Consider the following 26,515-nt stretch of genomic DNA (forward strand, 5'->3'; position numbering starts at 1 on the left):
GCACAGTTCAGAAGCTTGTGTTTATTTTAACTTAGACAAATAATCAGGAGTAAAACATACACTACTAACCTGATCCTGACATAAAACCGTTACCACCTGTTAGAAATTCTATTTCATTCAAGGATTATCAGACCCTTCATGAAAAGCTTCCTGGCTGTTGTGCTTTATAAAAGTAACCAGGGATACCATCCTAGCAGATGCAGAATAAATTAACCCCAAATGGAGGTGGAGAGCAAGGTGCCCACACTGCCTCCTTCCCCGCCTCAGCTTCTAGTCTCCACCTTTTAAACTTGCATGATGTGAAGCCATGCTGTGCTGCTGGCTAAGGAAGATTGTGTCAGAAGTAGGTGGCACAATGGCATAGAGACACATAATATATTCATATGTAACATAATAAATGTACATGAGTATCATACATATGTATATATAGGTAGCCCAGACTTGCCCCACACCTCTGCACAAGCAGGGCCCAGGACAGTCTACTGGTTTCTAGACTATGACGTTATAGTGGTTATTCATAAAGTCCCAGTAAGGGTATTCTCAGCATGGAGACTCCACATAGTCATTATCCAAGCCACGGCGGAACCGTGCTGTGAGGGAACGACTGATGACAATCACCCGGGGTGCCATGCAGTCCTCCCTCCGGTGAAGAATGTTCCAGATGAGCATCGCAGCCGCCAGGGTGGCTAGAAGGCAGGCACCAATATTCAGGTAGCAAGACCAAGATAAGTTGGTGTAGGGGCCAATTCTATAAAAGGTCACCAATCCAATGACCAGCACGAAGCCTGCAAAAAAGACAGGGGAGATTTAGAAGTTTGTATCTGAGTAGTAGGAGCTCTGTCCAGAGAGCCCCTAGGAGTCAGGCTCTCTCTGTGTCCTTCAATGCTGTCCTAGGATGGGTTGAGCTTCTTTGTGTCATCCTGCCTATCTCTTGCAGCCTTCGCACCTGGAGGTCGCAGCCAGGCTTGCATCTGGGTGGCTGCAGGGACAGAGACAGTAGAGGGTCCTGCCCTGTCAACCTCTTGGCATCAGGCCTGCTCTTGAGAGTCAGTCAGTATGGCTGTCTACAATCCCCACATCTGGAAGGCAGCCTTCCCAGCCCCAGACAGGACCAGCCATCATTTAGTTAAACTGAATTCAATTACCTCTGACTTTTATAAATGCTTAAGTAATTTGAAGCAAAAGCAAATAGATATTTCTTAAATTTTAACTAGAAGCAGACTGGCATCACTGGTTTAAGTCCCTGTTGGAGAGTTTCATACCCATGGCTCTGCTGTCAGCACAACAGAGGTTCCCTCTCTTCTATCCAGGTGACCTAGAGCTTGCACTCCAGATGAGCACAGACAGGTTGGGGTCTGGCTTGTGTCTGGTTTTGGTAATGTTTGGTTTCCTTTCACTTCTCAAGGGAATTTCCCTCTCCCTGCCATTCCCCACCTGCCTGTGCTGCTGCTGGGCCTTCCCTCCTCTCCATAACCACCTTGTCTGGCTCATACTAATCCTTTCTTAAGGGGTGACGGTGGCTTGATCTTGCTAGTTCTTATCATAGGAAAAATTTCAGTTTCCTGCCCAGACTGTGTTGACTTAAGATGCCAGGACACAGCTGCTTAATAGAGAAGGCAGCACTAGGAGACTTGCAGACCTTGATGGGTATAGCCTATGCCATGCTGCTGCCCAGAAGCTGGCTCTGGGAGATAGTTACAGGGGCTTACCAAGCCTGGGAGGTTATAAGGCCCAGCTCAACTGTGGGATCAAGAGTGAAAAGGGCAGGGCAGACACAGAGGCATGGTGGGGGGGGGGGAGGACACAGGGATTCCATGTTGCCCTAACACAGGCCAATCCCACTTCTTCCCCAGCAACACCCTCCTCCAACTATCCAGCTGGGTCTTTCTTACATGCAAAGCAACAGACTCTCCTATCACTTGGGTTGGTCTGGGTCCAACATGAGCCCTTCAGGTTCATCCATATCCCCTCCCAGAGCTGTCATCAAGCAGAACTCATGCTGCTGTCCCTCTATAGCCTGCATGTTGACATCTGTAGGTCTATTTAGAACATTCCATTCACTCACAAAACCACCACTGTTTTCCTAATCACGATGGCCCCTTGTGGTCCCAGAACAAAGAGCAGGATCAAGAGAGACAGACAGGGACAGAAAAACAAAGATTGGAAGGACGGGGGAATAACAGCTTTGACTTTTCTAAATGGCTGTTGCCATCTCACCCTCCCTGGACCTTCCATAAACAAGGAACTGAAAGAGTCTGCTTTCCTCTGTCTTGTCCTATTAAATTAACTTATGTCCATGTTCTTTGTGGAATTTTTCATACATGCAGAGCTACTAAAATTTGCATTTCAGCAGGCGTGGTGGCGCACACCTGTAATCCCAGGGCTCTGGGAAGCAGAGGCAGGTGGTCCACAAAGTGAGTCCAAGGCAGCCTGGAATTGAGAGGTTGGAACTGAGGCAGACTGGGTACACAAGTTGCCAGTTTGTGTCTTCAGAAACAATAAATAATAAACAAGGAATGGTATGAAGCCTAAGGAAACAAGACCAAATAGGGGGAAAAAAGATGCCAACAGGGTGAGCAAGTAGGAACCAGTTGCTACTGAGTATCCAACCACCTGCTCCCCTTTCCCAAATCACCCTTTATGTCTGTGCATGCCAAGAAACATTGATAGGGCTGGAGGGATGGCTCAGTGGGTAAATGCTTGCGGTACTAACATGAGGACCTTAATTCAGATTTCCAGAGCCCATATGAAAGCCAGACATGGCAGTATGAGCATGGAACTAAGGGGATGGAGACGGGTGGATCCTGGGAAAAAAGAGAAGCACACACTAGCCAACCAGTCTAACCAAAAGGATAAGTTTCAGGTTCACTCAGAGATCCTGTCTCAAAAATAAGATGGAGGATGGCTTCCATCAGTGGGTCAGGGCACTTGCTGCCCAGTGATATAACCTGACAACTGGAATTTAGTCCCCAGAAGCCACATAAAGGTGAGAAGAGAGAACCAGCACCACAAAGTTGTCCTCTGACCTCGGCATGCCATGCATGTGCTGTGACACGCACACTCCTACACATACACACAAAAATGATTTTTTCCTTTTTACAAAAAAAAGAGGTAGAACCAAAAATTAAAAATTAAAAAAAAAAAAAAACAGAAGTAAAGAGCAATAGAGGAAGATACCAAATTCATCCTCTAGCCTGTGCCCACACAAACAGGCAAGTGCCCTTGCATATACATGTACTCACTACACATGTTGGTTGGCTTACGGGTGCCTGAGCCCCAGGGGATCCAGTACTCTCTTCTGGACTCCTTGGGTACCTGTACTCATATGTACAGATAAGCACATATACACATATTTTTTTTTTTATGTTTAAGAGTCTTTTTAAAGGAATTAATTCCTTTTTTGTTTGTTTGGGGGCTTTATGAGGGGTTGTTTTGGTTCAATTTTTTGAGACAGGGTTTTTCTTTGTAGCCCTGCTGTCCTGGAACTTGCTGTGTAGACCAGGCTGGCCTTAAATCCAGAGATCCTCCTGTCTCTGCCTCCCAAATACTGAGATTAAACTGTGGTATAGGCAACCACAGCCCAGCAAATTCCTAGATAGATAGAAAGATAGACAGACAGACAGACAAAAGATTTTCTCTGGAAACTTGTTTTGATTAAAATTTCTTTAATGGCTCTGAACCTTCTGGGAAGGATTAAGGTGCATTCATGGAACTAGGAAAGCTATCAAGGGAGAAATAGCAAGTGTTGGCACATACAGGGCAGACAGACCTGACTGAGTCACCGAGGCCTTGCAGGAACAGCGTGGTATGGCCCTGGGGCTCACAGTTGCACTCCCAGGAGCATTATGACATGAAACTCCTGTAGTCATGACCCAAGTTGGCCTCCTCCAAGATGGGCCCACAGGGGATGGCCCAGCAGAGGACAGTAGTTCAGCAGAGAGAGGGGATGGAAGTCTCAGATGTAATGGGCCAGGAGAACAACACAAGAGCACATACAGACAGTCCCTGAAGAGTTCAAACTCAGGCTCAACTGCATCTCTGGAAAATACACAGGCTATAAAACTGTCAAGAAAGAGTGGTGTGACTGGACCTGGTGTGCAGGAGAGGGGTCCCCTGGGGGGAGGGAGTCTTCATGGTCAGTTTGCCATACATGTAGGAGTCCTACCTGCTTTAAGTCCCCTGAATGGGTGTGTCACAGTGAAACATGTCAACAGATTGAGGGACAAGTGTTGATTCTGCAGGAATAAGCACTTCCTGCTGCTAGGTATGCAGCAAGTGACCTGCTCCGTGGTTCCTCCATGTTCTAGGTTGTGCTGGCTGACACCGTGAGGACGTTGATGCATCTCATACCTCCTCTTGCAGCCACACTTCAAATCTTCATGAAGCAAAACTTAGGTCTTCCCCATGTATGAGATGCTTCATGGCTTCCTGGTGCCTTAGATGTGACTCTGCTCCCAAGCTTGTCAGCTCTGCCTGTCCTGCCACCTTTTTCCCTGCTGCCTGTGGCTTCCATAACTCAGCCACAGCCCTGTGAGGAATGGACTCCTCTTGCCTTGATACTTGATAGTTTAAGAGTTGTGTCCATCCCTTGGCTATCTTATGGTGGTTGGTCTCCTCCTTTTGTTTCTGTCTCTCATATCTGGGCGTGCCAGAACTCTCCCATACCAAGGACTGTCAATAATTGCTTGTTAAGTAAATACTGTGAGGCAAATCACAGCAAATGGGAAACAAAATATAATGGTGTTAATCTGTTCTAGGATGGTGAATTCACATTTCCCCCAAAGGTATCTGTCTGAGAAAATTAAGACCTAGGTCGCCTTCCCAGAGATGGCATTTGATAGTATCTTACTATACCAGGAGGTATGGGCCCTGAACTCTGATTTAAAATAAGGGGGGGGGGTGAGCATGAAGTCCCTCAGGACAAGCAGAAAATTAGCCCAGCCTCCCAGCACTATGACAGTTCTCTGCAGGGCTACTCCTCAGTGGCAGCATAGCACCTAAGCATATTCTAACTGTGACAGGCCAGTGTCACATGAGATGCAGGATGGGAAGCAGCTCCTCTGCTGGCCTGATGTTTGCCAGTATCACAAACTCGCTTAACTATTACTTTGCTGTGATCTTCCCCCACCCCACCCCCTAGAGGATTCGGGGTGAGGGACGTGCATGCTACGCAAGTGCTCTACCACTAAGCAGCCCTTCCTTTCTTAGCACCAGCATAGTATATGTGTATGCTTAATATATTATTCCCATGACTAGCTATATTATTTATCATGCACACAAACTGAAGTTTCAGAGAATGTATGTGTTTCCAGGAATACCACATAAGATGAAAAAACACTCATCAGAAATTAATTAAAGAAATATAAATTTGTGTGTGCATCAAAGACCTGGAATAGTTCCCTGTGTCCTGAAAATATAAGTTAGAAGATTAAAAACTGTAGATCTGGGCTAGGTAGATGGCTCAGTTGGCAAAACACCTGCAGTGCAACCATGAGGACCTGAGTTCAGATCCCCCATAAAACCCATGTGTAAAAAAAAAAAAAAAAAAAAAAAAATCCAGGCAATGGTAGTGCATGCCTTTACTCCAAGCACTCGGGAGCCAAAATCTCTGAGTTTGAAGCCAACCTGATCTTCAGCATGAGTTCCAGGACAACAGGGCTACACAGAGAAACCCTGTCTCAAAAGACTAAATAAAGCTTCATAGTGGTGCAAATCTGTAAAATCCCCACCCCACCCCCACTTGATGCTCAATGGGAAGCAGAAGGGAGGAGACAAAATCAAGGTGGAGAATGATGAGGAAAGACCTGATATGGACCTCAGGCCTCCACATACAAGCATATATGCACACATCTACACTAACAAGGACGTACAGCATACATGCACCACCAGATCACACACACATCTATAAACAGGGAGTCTGACTGATGGACAATTTACAAAGAAAAATGAGCAAGACAGTCCTTCACATGTTTCATCAGTCTTCATGGAAACCTAGCAGTATCTGACCTGGGCTGGACTGAGTTCCACGCATCTCACTTTTCTCACTGGTGTGCAACTCAGATTCTGCACCTTACTGGCTTTTTCATGTTAAAAATGCAGGAAGGAAAATGTAGGGTGTTCCCTGTGGAAAAGCCTAACTATTTCATAAAGTCCCACAATGGATACTGAAATGGTGGCACACACCTACAGTCCCAGCACTAGGGAGGCAGAGACAGGAGGACCTTGAATTCCAGGCTAGGCTGGGCTACATAGAAAGACCCTCTCTCAAAAAATAAAAGCACTCGTTCTGTGTAAGGATCAGTCTGAGCTTCATTTCTGTTGTAGGATCAACTCTGACCACATTAGAAACACATATAGACAAAGCAGAAACAGAATAGTCTGTTCATTCTCAATATGGATTCTATAAGGAATCTCAGCACAGGGAACTAGGTGGGCCAAGGACAGCCCAGGGACATGAGTCCTGCAAAGAGAGGACCTGATATACCGTAACAGGAATAGCTACTAGCATCCTCCAGCTCCTACAGTTGTCTGCCATCGAAGCCCTGCCCTGAGAGCCAGCAGATGAGCCATTATGGACCAAGATATGTGATAGGAAGAAATCACCCTTTTGTTCAGTGTCATCAATAAAAAGCATATAAAAACCAGGGAGATGTGTCTCTCCATGAGTTGACTGCATTGCCACACAAGCCCCTGTCGTTTGTGAAAAGGCACCTAGAATCAGCAGGCTCAGCATACCATACTACAGACGTTATTCTGAAATAAGGCCAGCTTCCACTTTCATTACCCCTAAGTAGAGGCTCCCTTTGCTCCTCTGTGTCCTTTCCCCTGAAGACTTCTCTCCCCCAAATCCTCAGTGATGTAATCAGCCTGTCCAGAACCCTACCAAAGGGAAGTGCTTCAGCAAGGGCTCTGTTCTGCACATGGGATCAGTTCCATCTCTATGAAGTCCTGTTGCCAAAGCAAACAGCCTCTTCCTGTGCGCTGGCCAACGGAGGGCGGTGTGAATTCCAGCACAGTGGAGAGCGTCCCTTTCCTCTCTTTCTTCCTTCCTGCCTTCTTCCTGGGGCCTGAGCTTCTGTCACAAGGTCTTCCTTTTGGAATGACTATCAAACATACACACAGGTGGCATCAGAGGAAAGACACTGGGGCTGACCTCTGGTGCTCTGCTGCAATTGAGTAAGCAAAGTCCTGTGTCCTAGAGGGAACATGGCTGGCTTCTAATAAGCATACTGAAAAAGGGACAGTTGCAAACACTGCTGTGTATCCAGCATGTGTGTGCAGTGAGGGAAAGTGAGCAAGCCAGGCCTTTCCCTCTTTCATCACTAGTCTTGAATCCCTTGTGTTAAAAGACCTGGCACTTATTGCCATGAGCCTGAATTTTTTTTTTTTTTAATCCAAATGGTTCTTTCTAGTAGGAGGATCTGGGGCATTGAGGAGGAAGGAATCATGTTCTTCTAAAGCTCCCAAGTGACTCGGTTGGGGAAGGAAGAAGGGGAGGAGAGATGAGGTATTATAACTAGGATGCAGAGTAGTGTTTGAGGACCAGGACCAGATAAAGAAGACAGAAAAGGAAATTATCCAGACCAGCAAAGTCTCATCAAAAGATACTTTGCCATAACACGATCCACAAGTCTAAGAAAATATCAAATTTTCCACCAGCTCACAAGATGCCATTTCACCTAGTGTTTACTACCCTCAGCATCGAGTAGCAATGTCAGCCTCCTGGAGAATGTGAAACATCCCTGAGTGTATACTTAAGTCTTGCTATCAGCAGAAGAAATGTTATAGTTACCAGGAAAGGATAAAGGGAACCATTATGTGTGATTCCGGAGAGGCTCTGGTTGTTTGGAGCGACTTGGTTTGATGTTGGAGGGGGTTGGTTATCCGCTTGTTTTGAGACAGAGTCTTAACTATGTAGCCCTGGCTGGCCTAGAACTTGCTCTGTAGACCAGGTTGGCCTCTAACTCACAAAGTTCTGCCTGCATCTGCCTCCCAAATACTAGGATTAAAGGTGTGCACCACCTTTAATGGGCCTCTGGCAGTTTTTGACCAGGTTCAGAACTGGCTGAGCTAAGAGATGAAGAACAACTCAGAGCCCAGTGTTGAAAGTGGTCTTGGCGATGTTGACAGCCACTGGACAATAAGCGCCTTAAGTAGAACACACCTTGTAAATGGGCATTTAAAGGCTGAACTGTCGAAGTCAAAATGCAGGTAGTCAGAAGTAGACTAGCGCAAGTTCACCAACTTCAGAGAAACAGAACTGTATCGCACAAGACTCGGGCTTGTTGCCAAGCTTCCGTAAAAGATTTATTCACCAAGTGTGACAGAACATGCAGGTAATCCAGCACTCAGGAGGGAACACAGGCAGGTTGTGAGTTTGAAGCCAACCTAAATTGAAAACAAACCTAAACTTTATAAGACGAGCCCATCTCAAAAAGCCAAAGACTTGAGATTGGGTGTGGTGATGCAAGCTTGTAGTAACTGCTCAGAAGATAGGAGCAGGAGAAAAGCCAGTCTGAAGACAGCCTGAACTACATAGTGAGTTCCAGGCCACTGTGAACTACATATAGAGCTCTAGGCCAGTCTGGACCCCCTAACATGAAGTGAAAAAACAAAACAAAACAAAACATGTTTTCCTTTTTTGATGGCTGAGCATCTAACTCAGTGGTAAAGTTCTTGTCTTACATGCACAAAGCCCACCATGGAGGCATCTTTGAATAAAATAATTAATTGTGAAATAACTTACACAACACACCTTTTCCCAAGATTCCCTTGGCATCAAAGAGACAAATTGGTGCTATATGACATGTTTGGGACTTTTTTTTTTTTTTTTTTTCTGTGTACTGCCATTGTCCTAAGAGATTTGGAAATGGTTTATATAAACTATAATGGTAATGAGTGTAGAATTTAAAGAGGAATTCAGGTGAGAGGCTTGGCTGTCAGGATTACACATTCACTGTCACCTCTGAGACTCCCCCCCCCACTCCCATCTCTCTGGCTCCCAGAACAAACTGTAGAACTTTCTAAGTCTGACATTCCATAGGGAAGGTGCCATAAGCCCTTTCATGTGTCAGTAGTGCCACCCAGACCTGACTAAGGAAACAGTGACCCCACTACCTTGACCCCCTGAGTAGTGCCCTCACAGTGGGACTCCTGCGGCAACAAGGCTCTAGTGATGGCAGAGGAGTTGTCCTTTGGATGTGCAGCTTGATCCTATTACAAGCTTTATGTCAACACTAACTCATTGGTCCCCCAGAATCTTATCTTCAGAACCAGCTTAGTGAGGCCTGGACCATACTTTTGTAAATGCTAGAGGAATAGGCAGGGAGGCCGCTCCAGAGACATGTAGACTTGACTGACTTCTAGCTCACCCACCTGGAGTGTGTGGCAGGAGAGCCCAGGTTCTGCACTCAAGGACACGGAGAACATACATCGGGGATGGTACCTCCTCCATGTGGATATCACCACAAGGTTTTAGGGGACAGTGACATCCTGTAGACAGCATACCTATGGATCAGAAGGTCATGTGCTCCACCCCATATTCAGGAGACATAGGATGGTGGGATTCAAACAAGGACTTGATAGTGGGCAGAGCCAGGTGTGGAACCCAAGTGGCCTGTGCTAGAGCCGGCATGCTAATCGGGATAAGCCTGAAGAATCTGGAAGTCCTCAAAAGGCGTGTAGAGCTGAGATGCCTCCTAACCAGAGCTGTGGACCCTCCCCAGCTCCTTGCTGTGCTCTAGGTGCTGCTTAGTCTCAGTGAAGAGCCAGAGGCCACACAAGCACATTCCCTTCACAGACCACTCCCCCTACACACCCAGTGCCACTTTCCCTCCTCTGCCCATGCTACATGGTGAGTTCCAGGCCAGCCTGAGCTACATAACAAAAGAAAAAGGGGGCTGGGGGCATGTGGGAACCCTGAGTTCCTTACCCAGTACCATAAGAAAGTCAAGATGACAAATTTGCAAAAGATGAGGCAAAGAGAAGAGGAGAAAAAAGAGCAGAGGAAATAGAAATGGGCCTACAGAGCATGAGCAGAAGTTATGCACAGTGGCTTTAGTTGTGAGGACTTTTGTGGAGAGACCAAAAGATAGCACTCAGGCCCAATGTTTGGAACCAAATGCTCAGGACCCCAGCTCCTCATTGCAGACTCTGAGAGGGTTCTGTATTCTGTGTCTTCGTGGGCTGACAGTCAGCTGATCATCACACTACTGGGCCTTGGGAGGAGATAGGGGGAGACCCTGACATTTTTAAATCTATGCTATGCCAGTTATCACAGAAAGCCAAGAAAGGGGGAATGAGAAAAGAAGGTGGAAAGAGCAAGACAGACCACGTGGAACTGCAAAACACTGTCACAGGCATTCCCCCCCCCCCCCCCGTCTCTCATAAACCCCGGACCCCGCCCTCCCCCCCCCCCCCCCCGTCTTCCCAAGACTTTGGTGGGCACTTCTCTAACCACGTCGAACTCTGTGTCTCGGGACATGCCTCCCTCACAGACACACAGCATGCAGCTATCACAGGGGGAAATGTGGAAATTGATTGAGTAGACCGTGTTGAGGGCACATGGAACAAGGGTCATGAAACAATTTTTCCAATTTCCAGATACAGCAAAATTAGACTTAGACAGTCCTTAGCAGACACTGGAAATGCCGTGGCATGTACTGGGTTGCTTCTATAAAGGTAAAGCCACACAAGACTGCTGGCACCCCATGAAAACAGTAGCTCCACACGGCTGTCCCTGCTGTGTTGCTGAGCAAGGGTCCCTCCGAGCTGCCGTTCTTGCAGGGGGAGAGATGGTCCCTTGACTAGCCCAGGGCTGTTCTGAACACAGTGACTAGCAAGTGGGAGCACAGGCAAACAGGGAGTCGGTCTGCCCTTTGGTGTGTTGCTTCTGCTGGTTTCCAGGGTTTTGAAGCCTCCCCAGTCTATTCCACATACTTTCCTCTTTTCATTAGCATCTTCTTTCCCCCTGCCCACCCACCTCGCCCCAGCACTGGGACTCGGGTTCGCTTCACAACAGGTAATAGCAGGCGTTTCCTCGTCCTGTGACAGGACATCCTGGCGCCCCACAGTCTCTCCCTGGCTTTAAAACAGACCCAAGCACAGGAAAAAACCCAGCTCTAAAATTAGCAGCGCGATAGAAGAAAGGCACATAGCTGTTCTCTGTACTGTTTGTCAATGAAACGAGTCTAAACAGGCCAAATGCATTTCCTTTTTGGGCAAAACAGACCTGTCAGGGTGATAGTCAAATGCCGAAGGGACAAGGCAGCCTAGGAGGCATGAGAGGCTTCCCAAACTGCCCCAGGAGCCACCGCCCTCATCGCTCTGGCTTTTTCCTCTGGCCTCCACCTGTTGAGTAGTTTTTGGTCAGAGATGGTCTAACCTTTCCAGAGGTTGTGATGGCCTTAAAATATTCAAAGTAGAAGTATACTAACTCAGCACCCTTCAGGAGGCCCTTGATACATTCCCTCCAAGACTGCCAAAAACAACTAAATTTCAATTAATGGAAGTTTCCCTCATTTTGATTTTTCTTCGCTGAGTATTTGGAAGCAACTCTATTTTCTCATAAGACAGTTGTTTTGCAGGAGGCCACTGTCAGTTCTGCCATCAGTCACACAAGTTCTAATCACTCCAAGTAAGAGTCTCTAGGAAGTTAAAGTAAGAAAGGCGGCAGTCAGGTTGATTATCACATGAGAAGTAGTTACTTACACAGTCAAGAACTATTAAGAAGAAAAATAAACAACGAAAGAACTATTGTTCTTTTTTTTTTTTTTTTTTTTTGCCACTAAGGTGTTTCTTATTTGTTATGTTTTGGGGAGGGTGATGGTTCAGGGTCTCACTGTGTAATTCTGACAGGCCTGAAACTCACTATATAGACCAGGCTGGCCCTGAACTCACAGAGACCTGCTTACCTTCGGCCCCAGAGTGCTGGAATCAAAGGTGTATAGTCCTAGCTCGGTGTCTTTTCTTTGTTTATTTGTTTGTTTGGTTTTGGTTTTTTGAGACAGTGTTTCTCTGTGTAGCCTTGGCTATCCTGAACTCATTCTGTAGACCAGGCTGGCCTTTATAGAGATCCACCTGCCTCGGCTTCCCAAATGCTGGGATTGAAAGTGTGTGCCACCATCACCCAGCTGTATGGTATATTTTTAAATCTCAGTTTTCCTGTGGTGTTTTCAAAATCTCCCATTTCATACTTGAGGATGGATTCAGATGGTAGAGGTCCTCTTGAGTGGGAAGAAATATTTGTTTTATGTGTGTCTGATTAGTAGAGGGCAAAGTGAGAAGCTTTTCTAAGCATGCCATGTTGTATATTCAGTGGCAAAGGTGGGAAGAGGGCAGGACTGACCCTCAATCATATCTGCATGTGTTTCTCATGTCCAGTGGGAGCCATAGAAATGGCCTTATGTTGCATCTGGGTTACCAGCCGCTGGCTCAGTGATTGGCTCGCATTCATAGAGCCAGGACACTGCTGGAGCTCCCCTACCACTGAGACTTCACAATTTTCCCAACCCCCCACCCCCACCCCTTCCTGCCTCTGACTGGCTACAGGGAAGTGACTTTCCCAGGACCGTTCCGCCACACTATTCTTAGCATTCAGGGTAGCAGGGCTTCCTGACTCCCACCAGGCGTTCTCTCGAACATGAACACTGGTCAGCCTCGTTCTGGAAACTGCTTCTCAAGAAAGATAAAGGCCCGGGATCTATTCATTATTCCTAGAATGATTCACTTCAGACTTCCTGCCATTTCCCCCGTCAGGAGTATGCACTGCACACAGGAATGGCTAGAATTCTAAAACGTATCCCACAGCCCACTCCAGGGTACCTGTGGGACGGTCACTTTTGTCCATAGACCATACATAGACACATATAGACATCCTCAGCAAGCTGCAAGAAGCTTGAACTTCAGCTAGCTGTTAATGATCCTAACAGCTCTGAGCCCACACGACAGAGCAGTGGAACCCCCGGGCACTGTGAGATGAGTTACAGACAGCCGCCATGACCTCTACCACCAGTCTAAACCTTCCACAAGTCTGTGGATCATTTCTGGTAGTGACACCAGGAATGACTCTTGTCCTTTAAAAACAGCAAATTTTCAGTCAGGCATGCTAGCATGTGGCTTTCATCCTAAAACTCAGGAGACAAAGACAGATCTTTGTGGTTTAAGACAAAGTAGATCTCTGTGGTTTAAGACCAGACTAGCTTACATAATGAGTTCCAGGCCAGCCATGGCTACATAGTGAGGAAACAAACAAAAAGCCAATAACAAACAAGCAGCAAATTTGCTCCCACCATATCTAATCTTGCACCCAGTATCCCCAGATCACTAGGGAGGTGAGTGGCGGGTGCAGTGTTCAAAGGCAGCTCTGCTCTCTGATGACCCAGTGTCATGCAAGGCCAGGTTATAGTCTGCGTCTGTGTTGCAGCCAGAAGAGGAGCCATGCAGGGGTCAGCATGTGCCGCCGTTCACTCAGGCTGTGTAAAACATGCTTACATGAGCCTCTCACTGGTCATGAGCAAGGGTTTGTGCTGAGCCCGGGTCAGGCCCATGGAAGCCTCACTTAGACAAAGCTCTGCCTTCTGTTGTGTTTGTTAGCTGAGCAGGCTTGGGACCAGGCTGGAGCTGTCTCCCACTTGTGCCCAGTAGAATCCAGCTCTTCCCCAACTGCTTCAAATTGGCATCAAGTGCACACTGGCACGCAGAAGGGCAAATGTACAGGTTCTGTAGACTTCGGAAAGCAGAGCAACCTTACTTCAGTACACTAGGCCCACCTTTAAAACAGAAATGAGCTTGACAGGTAAACCGCCTGTATCCATACCTAAAGCCACCCAAGGCCCTGGGGTGCTCCCCCCATGATAGCAAAAGGACCCATCGGGTCTACCAGCTTTGTGGGGGCCACAACATGGCCACTCTACCCGCCCTGGGTACTTACTTGCCAGCTGGAATGCAGCAGCCATTGCCTCCTCCCAGCACTGGGACTCAGGTGACATCAGGGGCAGGCCCGTCAGGCCGAGGACGAAGGTGATCTGGCCCACGGCAAGTGCGGCTGTGGCCACCAGGTTGCAAGCACGCATCATGTCAAACTGTACTGTGGGCCAAAAGGAGGGAAGGCAGGTGGTCAGGATAGTGAGCCACTTAGGAAGAGGCAAGTCAGGCTGGCCACACTCATTTTCAGTGGTAGCCGCTTTCTTTCTAGGCCTTCACTGGACCTTTGAAAAGGCACTTCAGACAGCCAGTGTCTTCTCTGAACAGCGCTCTCTGCCAGCGCCTTACCCATCCTGGATTCTCCATGCTGTCTTATCTCTCACCAGCCATGTAAGGACCCCCTAGCTTGTCTGCATTGGTTACGTCCTGCCTAGGCTGGAACACTGCTCTGTGATTTGAGTCCTTGTGTGTGTGTGGTATATGTATGTGTGTACACACGGTGCTGGAGGACAAGGCTAAGACTTCCTTCTGTGTGTGCACACAGAAACCAGAGATCAACTTCAAGTGTTTTCTCTATTGCTCTCCACCTTAGGCTTTTGTTTTTGTTTTTGTTTTTGTTTTGTGGGTTTGGTTTGGTTTTTGGTTTTTTGAGACAGGGTTTCTCTGTGTAGCCTTGGCTGTCCTGGACTTGCTTTTTTTTTTTTTTAAGACCAGGCTGCCTCTGCCTCCCAAGTGCTGGGACTACAGGCATGCGCTACCTTGTCTGGCTTCCATCTTAGTTTTTGAATAGGGTCTCACTGAGCCTGTAGCTCATCATTTTGGCTAGACTGACTGACCACTGAACTCCTAGGGTCTTCCTGTCTCTGCCTTCCCAGTGCTGGAGTTACAGGAACACAGCACTTCACACAGGGTTATTGTAAGTGCCGGAGATCAAAACTCTGATCTTACACGGCCAACAGTTTACTCAGAAAGCCATCTCCCCACCCCCTGATTTGGATCTTGATAAGACAAATGTTCCTTTTTCTCAGGTGCTGTGTTATAATTGAAGCTAGAAGGGAAGTTCAATCCACAGTGAAATGTTTCTTGCTTAGTAATGGACACCATGGGTCCTCAGCTGCTGTCTCCAGTTAGCTGTTCAGATACTACATTGCTTTTATTCTGGTTTGGGTTTTTTGTTTGTTTGTTTCTTTCTTTCTTTTCGTTTTTATTTGTGTGGGGGTTTTGCTTTGGTTTTGGTTTGTTTTTTGAGGCATGATCTCTCTACATAGCCCTGGCTGTCCTGGAACTCACTATGTCGACCAGGCTGGCTGCAAACTCAGAGAGATCTGCATCCCTCTGCCTCCAGAGTGCTGGGATTAAAGGCGTGGAACACAACACCAAGCCTGAAACGTTACCACGTTTCCACGCTACCACGCCCTCCTATGGGCAAAAGACTTGAGCCTATAGCATTAAGAGACTGCACTTGGCCTCTCTGCCAGCAAGGGATAGAGCAGGGACCAGACTTGAATGTGTTAAGCCCAGGCTCCATCCCACTCACCTCCTAGGCCCTACTTCCTTCACTCTACCAGCAGTCAAAGTGGTGCTCCAACCTTGGGCCTGCCTTCCTGTGCTTTGCTCCCTGCCCCACACCCTGGTCTCAGGAGAAGGGCAAAGCAGAGTGTGGTTGGGGAAGTGTTGAAGGAGAGCATCTGGCCCAGAATTTTGTCATTATTCCCTCGCACCCCCCACCGCCAGGTTGAATGTCACACCAAAGCCCATACCGTGAGATGGTAGTACACCAGAATGCAGACATCTATAGGCTCTGCTCATTCCAGATCAACAGCAGATCTATCAGTGGAGACGCTAGACACCAGGGGGTGGACTCAGTCAGAGCAGCGTGCCGTAGCCCAGCCTCATGTGTCCATGTCTGTGGACTAGCAGTCATAAGGAAATTCTGATTCACAAACTTCTGGCAGATAAGTCAGTGCTCAGCTCAGACCAGACTTGAAGAGTGGAGTGCTGCTCTTCCCAAGTGTGAAATTGATTCTCAGAATGGGCTTACAACACATGGCATCATTGGAGACACAAGAACTGAACATAAAAGAGCACAGCCTTCCAAGATCCTTGAGGAACATATGCTGGGAGGGTACTGTAGGATTGTCGTCCTCTGTGGACAAGGAAGGCACAGAGGCTGTCACAGGATGGGTAGCCTCTTTTGTGTGAGCCAGCAAGTAAGGTCCCATGAATAGAGATCTAAAGATTTTCTGTCCCACCCCTCATAAACCACTGAGAGGCAACCCCAGGGAGGGGAGGGGCAGTCTGCTTCGCCTCAGAAGGGTCTTAAAGGGCTGCAAGATAGCATTGAACCATTACCGCCAATTTTGGCAGTTCTGCTTGGTTTGACCTAAGTGTTTATTGAAATGCAATATACATTTGCAAAAGAGCTCACAGCTGTCAGGCTCAGTGTCTGCCTTTCCTCTCATCTCAAATGGATTCTGTATCTGGGCACCTGATGGGCAGCTCTGCCCTTTGCCTATCTGTCTGTCCAGCCAATCCATTCCCAAAGCTCCACTCTCTCAGGTTCCCCTCACTACACAGCAAAGGCAGATTCTCAAGTCCCATTTCCCCTCCTCTAATGACACGATCTAATAGGTGATTATCTAGAGCAAGGTAAGGCCAGGAGGTAACAATTCAGAGGCCTTGCAAGTCTCATCCATCTGGCCAGAGACCTCTGTGCACTTCTCTGTTGGTGGAAACTGACTTTGTCCATCAGTCAGCCTCCACACAGGTGAAGGGTAAAGTGTCATGGGCTCCTCTGGATGAGAAACAGCTTATCTACGTGTTGTGTCAGCAAGCGTTTGGGATGGTGCTAAGAACTTACTTAAAACCACCCCTCACTGGCAGCCATGAATCGAGGTCCCTTTTCCTTCAGTCCTTTCTCAGACACTATGGCAGTTTGAGAGAAGTCATCTTGTCACACGAACTGAGCACAGACTTGCTTTTGGGGTTGCTGTGCCATGTGACTGCCATCTCTGCCTGGGCCTCAGTGTGCCCCACCCCATCTTCATGCTGGATGGTGTCTGATTCATGCTCCTTACAAGGTCATGTTTATATTTAGGCTGTGGAGTCACGGAGTCATCCAGGGGTTTTATGCCACTTCCTGCCACCAAGGGTCAGCCTGTCCTGCCCATTGTGTTTCAGGCTACTTCCTCTGCAGAGAACTCTCCTGTCTTTTAGCACTTCAGGGCCCCTTCTGGATCCCTTTTCCAACTTGCCACCTCCAATGTGGAGTAACACAAGCAGGTTTTTTAATCCAGTGAACCTTGCATACCAGCTGCATATATGAAGAGCTCTGTGGATGTATCAGATCTTAAGCTTACTGGACAGTCGGAGCAGCCCATATATCTGGTGGCCCAACAGAGCAAGATGTTGCTAGATCAATAGCAGTTGCCACTGCTTGGATCCTTCTTCCCAGGCCGGGCACTTTAGCAGCTGTTTCTCCTGATTTACTTACAGCAAAGCAGGCAGTCTCCAGCAGGACCTGCTTCTGTTGACTGAGAATTTATGTTCTTTAGTCCTTAGTTACACCAGCCAGAAAACAGATCAATAAAGACCCTAACACAGCTGCTTTAAAGGGGCATGAGGTAGGGTCTGGCGAGATTAATCAGCAGCTGAAAGCACCTGCCATGCAAACCTGAGGACCTGAATTTGATCCCCAGAACCCACATAAAGGTGGAAGAAGAGAACCACCTCACAAAAGCTGGCTTTTAATCTCCACACATGCACCATGGCATGCATGTGTGTGCATGCTAATAAAGATAAATCTAAAACATTAAATAAAGGGACAAGAAATGTACTAGGGTCTGGCAATTTAAGACTCCTGGTTGGAGCCAGTCGTGGTGGTGCATGCCTTTAATCCTAGGAATCTGGGAGGCAGAGGCAGTTGGGTCTCTGTGAGTTTGAGGCCAGCCTGGTCTACAAAGTGTATCCAGGAAAGCCAAGGCTACACAGAGAAACCCTGTCTCGGGAAAAAAAAAAAAACTTCTGTAGGAAATAGGGAAGCAGGCATATCCCTCAAGGTATAGACACAGTTTAAAACAGGTTAAGTGTGGTCTTGGGTTCTAGAAGGATGTAGAGGGAGGAAGAGCAACAGAGGAACTAGGAGCCCCAAGGGCAGATGACATGTTCCTTGAACTGTGAGACACACAGAATGGTATGATTCTCTGAGGCCCAAGGAGTGCCGTTCCAAGGCCTAACGGCTCTCACCTCCCACAATGGGCTTGTAACAGGGCACATAGTGGCTGGGGTTCAGGCCAGTGGCTGTCTGGATTTGCTGGTTGCACCTCCCTCCTTTACAGCTAGCCTAATAATGATCTCACACTGCAGGAGGCTCAGCCCCATGCTGTGTGCTCCTCAAGGGTGCCCTGTCCATTTGGCAGGCTGTGTGTGCTCCAGAAGGCTTCCTCTGTGATCTGGAAAGGCATTTCTACCTATACCAACCTGCATTCTTCAGAGTACCCTGTCATCTGTATACTGGTCTTTCTGGTGTGGTTGGGTTTTTTTGTTTGTTTGTTTGTTTGTTTATTTTATATATATATATATATATATACACACACACACACACACACACACACACACCCCACATGTGTTGGAGCGTGTGGGTGTGGGTTCAATTGTATTTTGAATGTACATGTGTGTGGAAACCAGACATTGATGAGGAGTATCTTCCTTGATTATTTTCCAACTTCTATACTAAGGTCTTTTCATTTGACCAAGAGCTCATGTAGCTTTCCAGCTTGTTCCTCTGCCTCTGCTTCCTGAGCATTCAGTTACAGGTGGGCCACCACACCCACCTGGTATTCACCTGGTGCTAGGACTCTGAACTCTGATCTTCATGTTTTCATAGTAAGCACTTTGCCCTCTGAGCAAGCTCCCTAGCCACTGTGTAGTTATTTTTATCCCTTCTATCAGGGCTTCCTTTTTAAAATGTATTTTATGTATGTAAGTATCCGCTTACATGTGAATCTGGGCACCATATATGTGCCTGATGCCCACAGAGGCCATTGGATTCTCCTAGTACTGGAGTTACAGGTGGTATGAGTCACCATGTGGGTCTGGGAATCAATCCCAGGTCCTCTGGAGGAGCAGGAAGTAATCTTAACCACCAAGCCATCTCCCCAGCCCATAACAGGGCTTCTTAAATTTTTCCCACTCAGAACTTCCCCTTTAAAATTTTTGATTTGGTTTGGTTTTTTTGAGTCAGAGTCTTACTGTGCAACCCTGCCTCTCCTGGAACTCACAGACATCCATCTGCCTCTCCCTCCCAAGCACTGGGATTAAAGGTGCATGCCACCAACACCTGGCTGGCTGGCTGGCTGGCTGGCTTACTATCTATTGATCTATCTATCTGTTGAGGCAAGGGTTTCTCTATGTAACCCTGGCTGGCTTGGAACTCTCTATGTAAATCAGACTAGCCTTGAACTCACAGAGTCTTCCTGCTACCCAAGTGCTGAGATTAAAGGCGTGTGCCACCATACCTGACCTTACACCCCTTTTTGTTTACATATCTCTTGTATATAGATAGGTAAAATAAGAATGTAAGCCGAGCACTTACTGATAATAAATTATAAAGACATTTTAAGAATAATTTTGGCATATATATATATATATATATATATATATATATATAATTTTACCATTTCTTAAAGACAAAAGCAAATTGCATAGTAATGAGATGAATGCGTGATAAAGAATCAAATCTTGGGTTAATATTTGGTACTGTAGGATGTAGAGCATCTTCAGTTTTCAGATTTTGACTTTATCTACTTTTTATTTATTTACATTAATTCATTTATTGGTAGTAGAACAATGTGAATTTCATAGAGGGTGTTTAGAGATCAGAGGACAACTTTCAGGAACTGGTTCTCTCTCTCCACCATGTGGGGTCCGGGAGTCAAACTCAGGTTGTCAGGCTTGTCTTAATGCCTTTACCTACGTGGCCATCTTGACAACCCATACTTATTTTATTTTACTTTCAAATGGTATGTTTGTTTTCATGTTATATGCATCAGCATGTCTGAGGGTGTCAGAGCTCCTGGAACTGGAGTTACAGACAGTTGTGAGCTGCCATGTGGGTGCTTCTCATGAATACATAGTATAAGATGGCAAAAGTAGAATGAATGCAGTTTCAGAAATTGTTAAAAGTTTTGTCTGAATCCTAAATCAAACTTTATTTTAATAATTTCTTTAATGAAACTCAAGCCATCAAATCAAACATTATAAAAGAGGAAAAATAGGCAGTGAGTAGTGGCACACCTTTAATCCTAACACTCCGGGCAGAGGCAGGTGGATCATTCTGAGTTTGAGACTTACTTGGACTGTATAGCAAGCTCCAGGCTGGCCAAGACTATATAGTGAGACCTTGTCTCAAAAAAAAAAAAAAAAAAAATCATTTACTATAATTCTAAAGATGTATCAGTTGATACACACATGTTGAGGAATGATGGTACGAAGAGAACATTTAAAATCTCTGTTACTTATTATTAAACAATTATATTGCTGTAGGACCAAGAAACTTAGCAGTGAAAACACTGCCATTCATAACATACCAAGTTTCAAATCAGTGCTGAGGTATCAGGCAGCAGCCCTTGAGACACTATGTGGCATGAGGGCACAAAGCACAAGGAAGTGCCAAGTGCACATTACATTTTCAGGGCCAAGGCTGTAGTGACGTGTAGTGAGGAACAGCACGGGCTCCCCTGCCCAGAGCACCGCAACTTCATTATCCATTTGATTCAGAATCAACTTTTGGTTGTTGAACATTCAGAAACTTTTACTATTGCCAGATTTTTTGTGATCTCCCCACCTACACACACACACACACACACACACACACACATTAAATTATGCAACTAACTCCATATGTGAGCATGACTGGCAGTTTAAGAAACCGTGACTTAATATAACCACGCAGAGACCCCGCTACTTTAAAGTGTAATTGAATTGGGAAAGCGTGGAAATGTGATGCTGAATGTCAACAGCAGAGTAACGGCATGCTAGGCATCCCAAGCCTCATCTTGAAGGCCAGGAAAGGAGCTGGATAAATGAAAGGACTTTTTGGAAAGAGAGTGACCCAAGTGGTTTGCCTGGGGGGTATACATTATCAGTTAGTGAGGGCATAAGACTGGCTCGAGGAGCCAGCAAGCCAGGAAGACAGTGCAAACTGACTGCTGGCCTGTCCTTTGCCCTCCGCCCTCCCCTTCTACTGTCCATCCTTGTTCCTGTCTTCCTGCCATACCTCTGCCATACCTCATGTCAGACTCTGCAAAGTCATTCACTCCCTGCCTGAATGAGATCCCCTTGAGTCACACGGACTGCTGCACAGCCCGTACCCTGCTGAGAAAGAAGTACTCCCTGTGAGGCTGATGTGTAAACAGCCCAAGATGTCGGTTAAAGCATGGCATAAATGTGCCTAAACAAACAGTCAGCCAGCTAGCCTGTCCTGATGTCCAGCATGGCACAAAGGTGTGTAGAGATGCTCAGGGATCTCCCTAGGTAGCATGGAGGTCCAGCTGATCTGTGCCAGGGTTCAAAGTTTGTATTCATTATTCAAGTAGACCTCTGACCTCTGCCTTCCAGTTTCCCTGAGGGTAGAGGATCCCTGGTCAGTAAAAAGGCCCTGGGTACTATGTAACAGAATGGCCAACTGGCAGAAGGATCTCCATGACCCTCCTGGGAAGGCCCCAGTTTGACATGGGAAAGGCCCGACCTGGATGACCCATGTTCCTATCCAGAACTCTCCAGCTATCTGGAGCACAGAGCCCCTAGACCAGAGTTCAGAATGTCATGGAATGGACCATGTACTCATTCTGCATCTCGGGCAGGTCCCTTATATGTTTGCAGTTAAAAGCACTGAGTGATTCCAGCTCCGTGTGTTCTACAGGCAAGAGTGCATGGCCCAGGGCTATCAGGAGGTGTTCTTGCCAGATAGCCCAACCAGTGATGGAAGTGCTGAGAGTGTCCTGTCCTGTAGTCTTGCCCCAGTGCCCTATACTGCTTCTCATAATGAAATTGTGAACAAGCCACATGGCCGTGTGACACAGACCGGTATGCCCATAGTGTGTGTTGGAGGGTTTTAGAAAGTGTCATTGCTCAGGCGTGAAGGATGTTACCCCTGATGCCATCTGTCTAGGCGTCAGAATTTGAGCAGCTGCCCCTCCTCAGAGTGCTGATTTCTAGAAGCACTTGAGTCACATGGTGGGGTTCTGCATGAGTCTCAAGGCTGCTCACAGGTCTGATTTTAGATGGTAGCAGCTAGCAGATGGCCTTGCCTTACAGCCTGGGGATATAGGTACACATGGGTGGGGGCATCAGGCATCACTGGCCATGAGGTTGCTATTGTCTCTGTCCATGCAGAGCAGTGTGGCAGCTGACATAGAGTGGTCAGCACAAGTGGGAGCAAAGCTCATGGAAAGGAGAAGAGAGGAAGAGACCAGCAGCATCTCTCCCTCCAAGGCCCCTGGGCACAGAGCCAAACAGTCCTGTCCCAAGCCAGGGGGTTAGGGACCAGCTTCCCCTCAGGAAATGCTGACTTATGGCTGCTTTGTTCCTATTGCACTTCAGTCTCAATGTGTGTTAGAATGTGTTAGCAACCAGAATCACCCATTTAGTCTGTTTTCCAAAATTTCACCCGGTTACCATTACCAAGAAGCTTCTCAATGACTTTTCTGTTATTTGAACAATAGTTGCTACTCAGATTAAAGATCCACTACCTGCAAATGCCATAGTAATTGCTAAAGGATTTTTTTTCTTTTCTGAGACAGGGTCTCACTGTGTTGTCCAGACTAGCCTGGCTCAGCACCTGAGTGCTAGGACTACAGTCATCTACCACCAGCCCAGCTTAGGAAACTATTTTTAAATTGTCTAGGGAGATCATCAGGTAAAACAGCAGGTTCACAGAGGTGGGAACCACAGGAAGGCACAGGCAAGAGGGAAAATGTGGGGTACTCAGGGCAGGAGCCGCTGAGTCTGCCATGCTGTCACATAGATGTGGCCAGGGAGGATGTCTGGCCTGGCCTCAGAAGGTGGAGGGTGGGAAAGACAGATGTCCACACAAGATGTCCCTGGGATGCAGCTGCTGGAGCTCAGGAGGTGGGGAAGGGAGGCAGCACTGCACATGTATCACAAGGGACAGCCAGGCTGTCTGGGGACTTTCTGGTCCAGAATGGGCTGTGTCCAGAACTGGCTGTTGTCAGAGCCTAGTGAGAAGTATAAGGCAGGAGCGCCTGCCTACACCTGGCCCTGCTTCAAAAGACATGAGGCCCCTAGGGCTGGGCAAAGCCACAGCCCGAATGAAAAGCTTGGTGGAGCTTCAAGGTTACTAGCTTTCCTGCTGAGCCTCAATGGTCATAAGTGCAGAGGGAGAGCTCTGCACTGACATACCACACAGAGACCCAAGGTCAGCTGTTTGGCCTCCTACAAGACACCTAGATCCTGGAAGTGCATTCATCTTTGATCTTTTTCTCAATAAAAGGCTCCCTACCTGTCATGGCCCAGTGGAAGAGGCCAGCTACCTCACTGTAAGCCTGGTGATGTTCCCCTGCCTGGCCTGCGCTTCTCTGTTGGTCAGGTGCAGAGTTGAGGGGGCTGCACTGGGCTCAGCACTTAGGATTTCCAGGAAGTCCCCCTTAACGCTGAGCAGATGTCCACCTAAGTCCCACGTGTTCTAAAGATCAGTATCATCTTCCAACAGCAGCCATCGGACCTGTAGCCTCCATGGCAGTTTGTATTAGACTGGGCACTTGTAAGACAGATCTCCTGCCAATTTTAGTGGCTTGTCATCTGGAGAGAACTTGCATGTCAGCAGACGTGCCTATTTTAGGTAGCATTTTCATATTTATATAACCCTTTCTTCTTGTACTCTCAAACTTGAGCACTATTTATTTTAAAATGAAGTTCCAAACTCCCAGGGTAGTATAGAGACCCCAGGATAAGAGAGCTGGGAAAGGAGAAAGGCCACCATGAGGAGGGGAAAGTAGCATTCTGCCCTTTGCTGCCTCCTCTGGTGTTCTGGACATCCTTCGCTGTCCTAAAGGCCCTGACCACCTCAGGAATTAAGACAGAACACACCCACATGTTCTTACTCATCTTGCTTTACTTGTTAGTAATACTTCTTTTTAACGGAGGAAAAATGGCTTGATTTGACCAGGATACCCATCTTTTATCCTTCAGCCACATATAATGGCATAGAAAGAGCCTCCAGCCACATAAAGTGAAGTCCCTGTGAAATAAGCCAGAGGCAGGGTCTAGACCCAACAGGAGAGCTATATAGCATGACGGTGGGCATGAGGCCCAGGTTCCCTGACACCACCCGTAGCATGAGTACAACCTCCCCTCACCTAACCATGTAAAGGTGACAGAAAAATAAGGAGACTTACGTTTGACGGTGCCTCGGGACTCCTGGAAACCAGCTGATTCAGAGCCCCATCCTAGCACCTCACAGTCATGTGTGTCCACCTGCCCAGCTCGGGTCCCAGGGCTTGTGCCTCCCTTACCCCTGTCCACCAGCCAGCAAGACTTCCACAGCCCCACACTCCGCTTGCGTCCGTCCTCCAGTGTCTGGTACACCCAGTTGGGGGTAAAGGCTGCTGCATTGTTGAGGATGAGGGAGACAAGGGCCACCAGCACAGCTGTGGCCACAAGTTTCTGGACAGTCATATCTGACTGCCAGTACGGTCTATCTCGGAGAAAGTTCCAAGTCCCAGTCAGCTGCTGTGCATCCAGAGAAAGCTGAGGTGCTTCTAGGGGTGGCTAGAGAACATCACCACTCATCCTTGGGAAGCTATGCAGCAGCTCCAGCCAGGCACATGAGGATGTAGGTGGTATGGGGAGAAGCCCATGGGATAGGTCCAAGTGAGCTGGTCACAGCCCTTGTCTTATCCTCCCTCTTGAACCTGGAGCAGGGACAAGCCTGTGTTGAAGCTGGTCTCCCCAAGACCCATTCCAGGGAGAAATCTGGGGCACTGTCTGCACCAGCAAGAATCCAGAGTTGTGAGTGGACGTCTTCTTTGGAACAGAGACCAGGGAGGCTGTATCCACAGCCTCTTGCCTACAGCAGTGGAAAACAGAAAGTAACTCAGGAGGCAGGCACAGCGTGGGAATCGGCTGGGTCACACTCCTCAGAACTGGCTGTGGGAGCCAGCCCGACGGAGGAGCAGGGTTGTGGAAGCAGTGTGGGTTTGGCCACCTCTCTGCTGCCTATCCTCTCTTGGTACCTCTGCCACAAATGGCAGGTCCTGGAAAGCAGAATGCCTGCTACAAGGAAATGTGTGTACGCGCGCGCGTGTGTGTGAGCTCCCGTTTCCCTGTCTCTCAGCAGAGAGGAAATGGTTGTTTTTGAGGCTGTTTTTGGTGAGCAGGAGGGCGTAGCCAACTGCAACAAATAGCAGCCCTGCCACAGAGCCAGACTAACAGGATGTGCTTCCTGATGGGAAAGGCCTGGGGAGACTTCTGAGGCCTGTTCCAGCCCACCCCTGGCTGCCCCTCCCCACCTTCCTGCCCCATAGGAATAGTCAGGGATGCCAGCCAGGGCACTCATCTTCTTACCTGTTGCCAACAAACCTAGCCAGTTGTGCTAGATCCTGGACCAGGGGATGCTACAGACACCACAAGCAGACAGAATCCTAAGGGACTAGGTGTCCAATTGTCCATCTGTCCATTGCTCCCTGCATGATAGGTGCTGTGAGTCCCCAGTGTCTACAGTAATGGTTCTCAGCCTGTGGGCCACAACCCCTTTGAGGCTCAAATGACCCTTTCACAGGGGTCACCTGAGACCACTGGAAAATACAGATATTAATGTTACAATTCTTAAGAGTAGCAAAATTACAGTTGTGAAGTAGCGAGATAATTTTATGGCCGGGGGTTACCACAACATGAGGAACTGTATTAAAGGGTTGCAGCATCAGGAAGGTTGAGAGCCACTGGTCTCCAGCCTTCCCTCTTTACAGGATTCTGCCTTTGAATGGGAAGACAGGCCCTGAGAGGGCACAGTAGGGTGAGGAGGCACCTGAGACAGGCCGCCATCTGCTGGCAGAGACTCATACACCTCAAGGGAGCAAGTGTGCTCAGACCTGATAGGGAAGGGGCCCTACTTGAGGAACCTCTGGCTGGGACTGTTCTTGTGGTGGAATTCTGGGAGGGTGCTTGTGGCACTGTGTAGGCGGGGATAGCTAATGTGCTTCCCGAGCCAGGTTTGCTTCCTAACATGGCAGTCATTCCCCTGAGGCCAGGCAGGGTGGCTGTACTATCATTTTCTCTCCTTATATCCCTTCAGCTCTGGTGGATAAGAACAACCAGGTCTGAAACTCTGTGCCCCACCTCCAGCGACCCGATCCTCTTATAACAGGGCTCTACCCACTGGGGTTCCAGAGTTGCATAAATGAACAAGAATGTGGGTGCTACTGGCCGTCTAAACTATCTCAAGCACATGAACCAGGACAGTGTGTAGACACAGTCTGGTGCTGACCAGTGTCCTGGGAGGTCGCAGTGTTGCCTTTGCTGTCTTCATACACTGACAGGAGAGGCTACCCCCTACTTCTAGTCTTCAATCACATGT

The 26,515-nt window shown here is 47.7% G+C and overlaps 2 protein-coding genes across 2 annotated transcripts in view; one reads left to right on the forward strand and one right to left on the reverse strand.

Moving 5' to 3' along the window:
• Tmem204 (transmembrane protein 204) lies at positions 1-25,260 on the reverse strand. Its single transcript, XM_055604765.1, has 3 exons — positions 24,339-25,260; positions 13,931-14,086; positions 1-785 (listed from the first exon to the last, which is right to left on the reverse strand). Exons 1-3 carry the CDS (start codon positions 24,616-24,618, stop codon positions 541-543), a joined length of 681 nt encoding a protein of 226 aa, XP_055460740.1. The 5' UTR covers positions 24,619-25,260; the 3' UTR covers positions 1-540.
• Ift140 (intraflagellar transport 140) overlaps positions 1-26,515 on the forward strand; it is an 88,516-nt gene that overhangs the window by 45,440 nt on the left and 16,561 nt on the right. The gene's annotated exons all lie outside the window — the stretch shown is intronic.

The sequence above is a fragment of the Psammomys obesus genome, unplaced genomic scaffold (genome assembly GCF_907164565.1).
Source record: "Psammomys obesus unplaced genomic scaffold, mPsaObe1.curated_primary_1811, whole genome shotgun sequence".
NCBI lineage: Eukaryota > Metazoa > Chordata > Mammalia > Rodentia > Muridae > Psammomys > Psammomys obesus.

What these genes read in the sequence shown, in the direction of transcription:
- Tmem204 (XM_055604765.1), bottom strand. Translation starts at nt 24,618, where the DNA reads ATGACTGTCCAGAAACTTGTGGCCACAGCTGTGCTGGTGGCCCTTGTC. An exon ending in GTCCCGAGGCACCGTCAAAC is followed by an intron (nt 14,087 to 24,338) that starts GTAAGTCTCCTT and finishes TTTGGCCCACAG; the next exon opens with TACAGTTTGACATGATGCGT. An exon ending in TGCTGCATTCCAGCTGGCAA is followed by an intron (nt 786 to 13,930) that starts GTAAGTACCCAG and finishes TCTTTTTTGCAG; the next exon opens with GCTTCGTGCTGGTCATTGGA.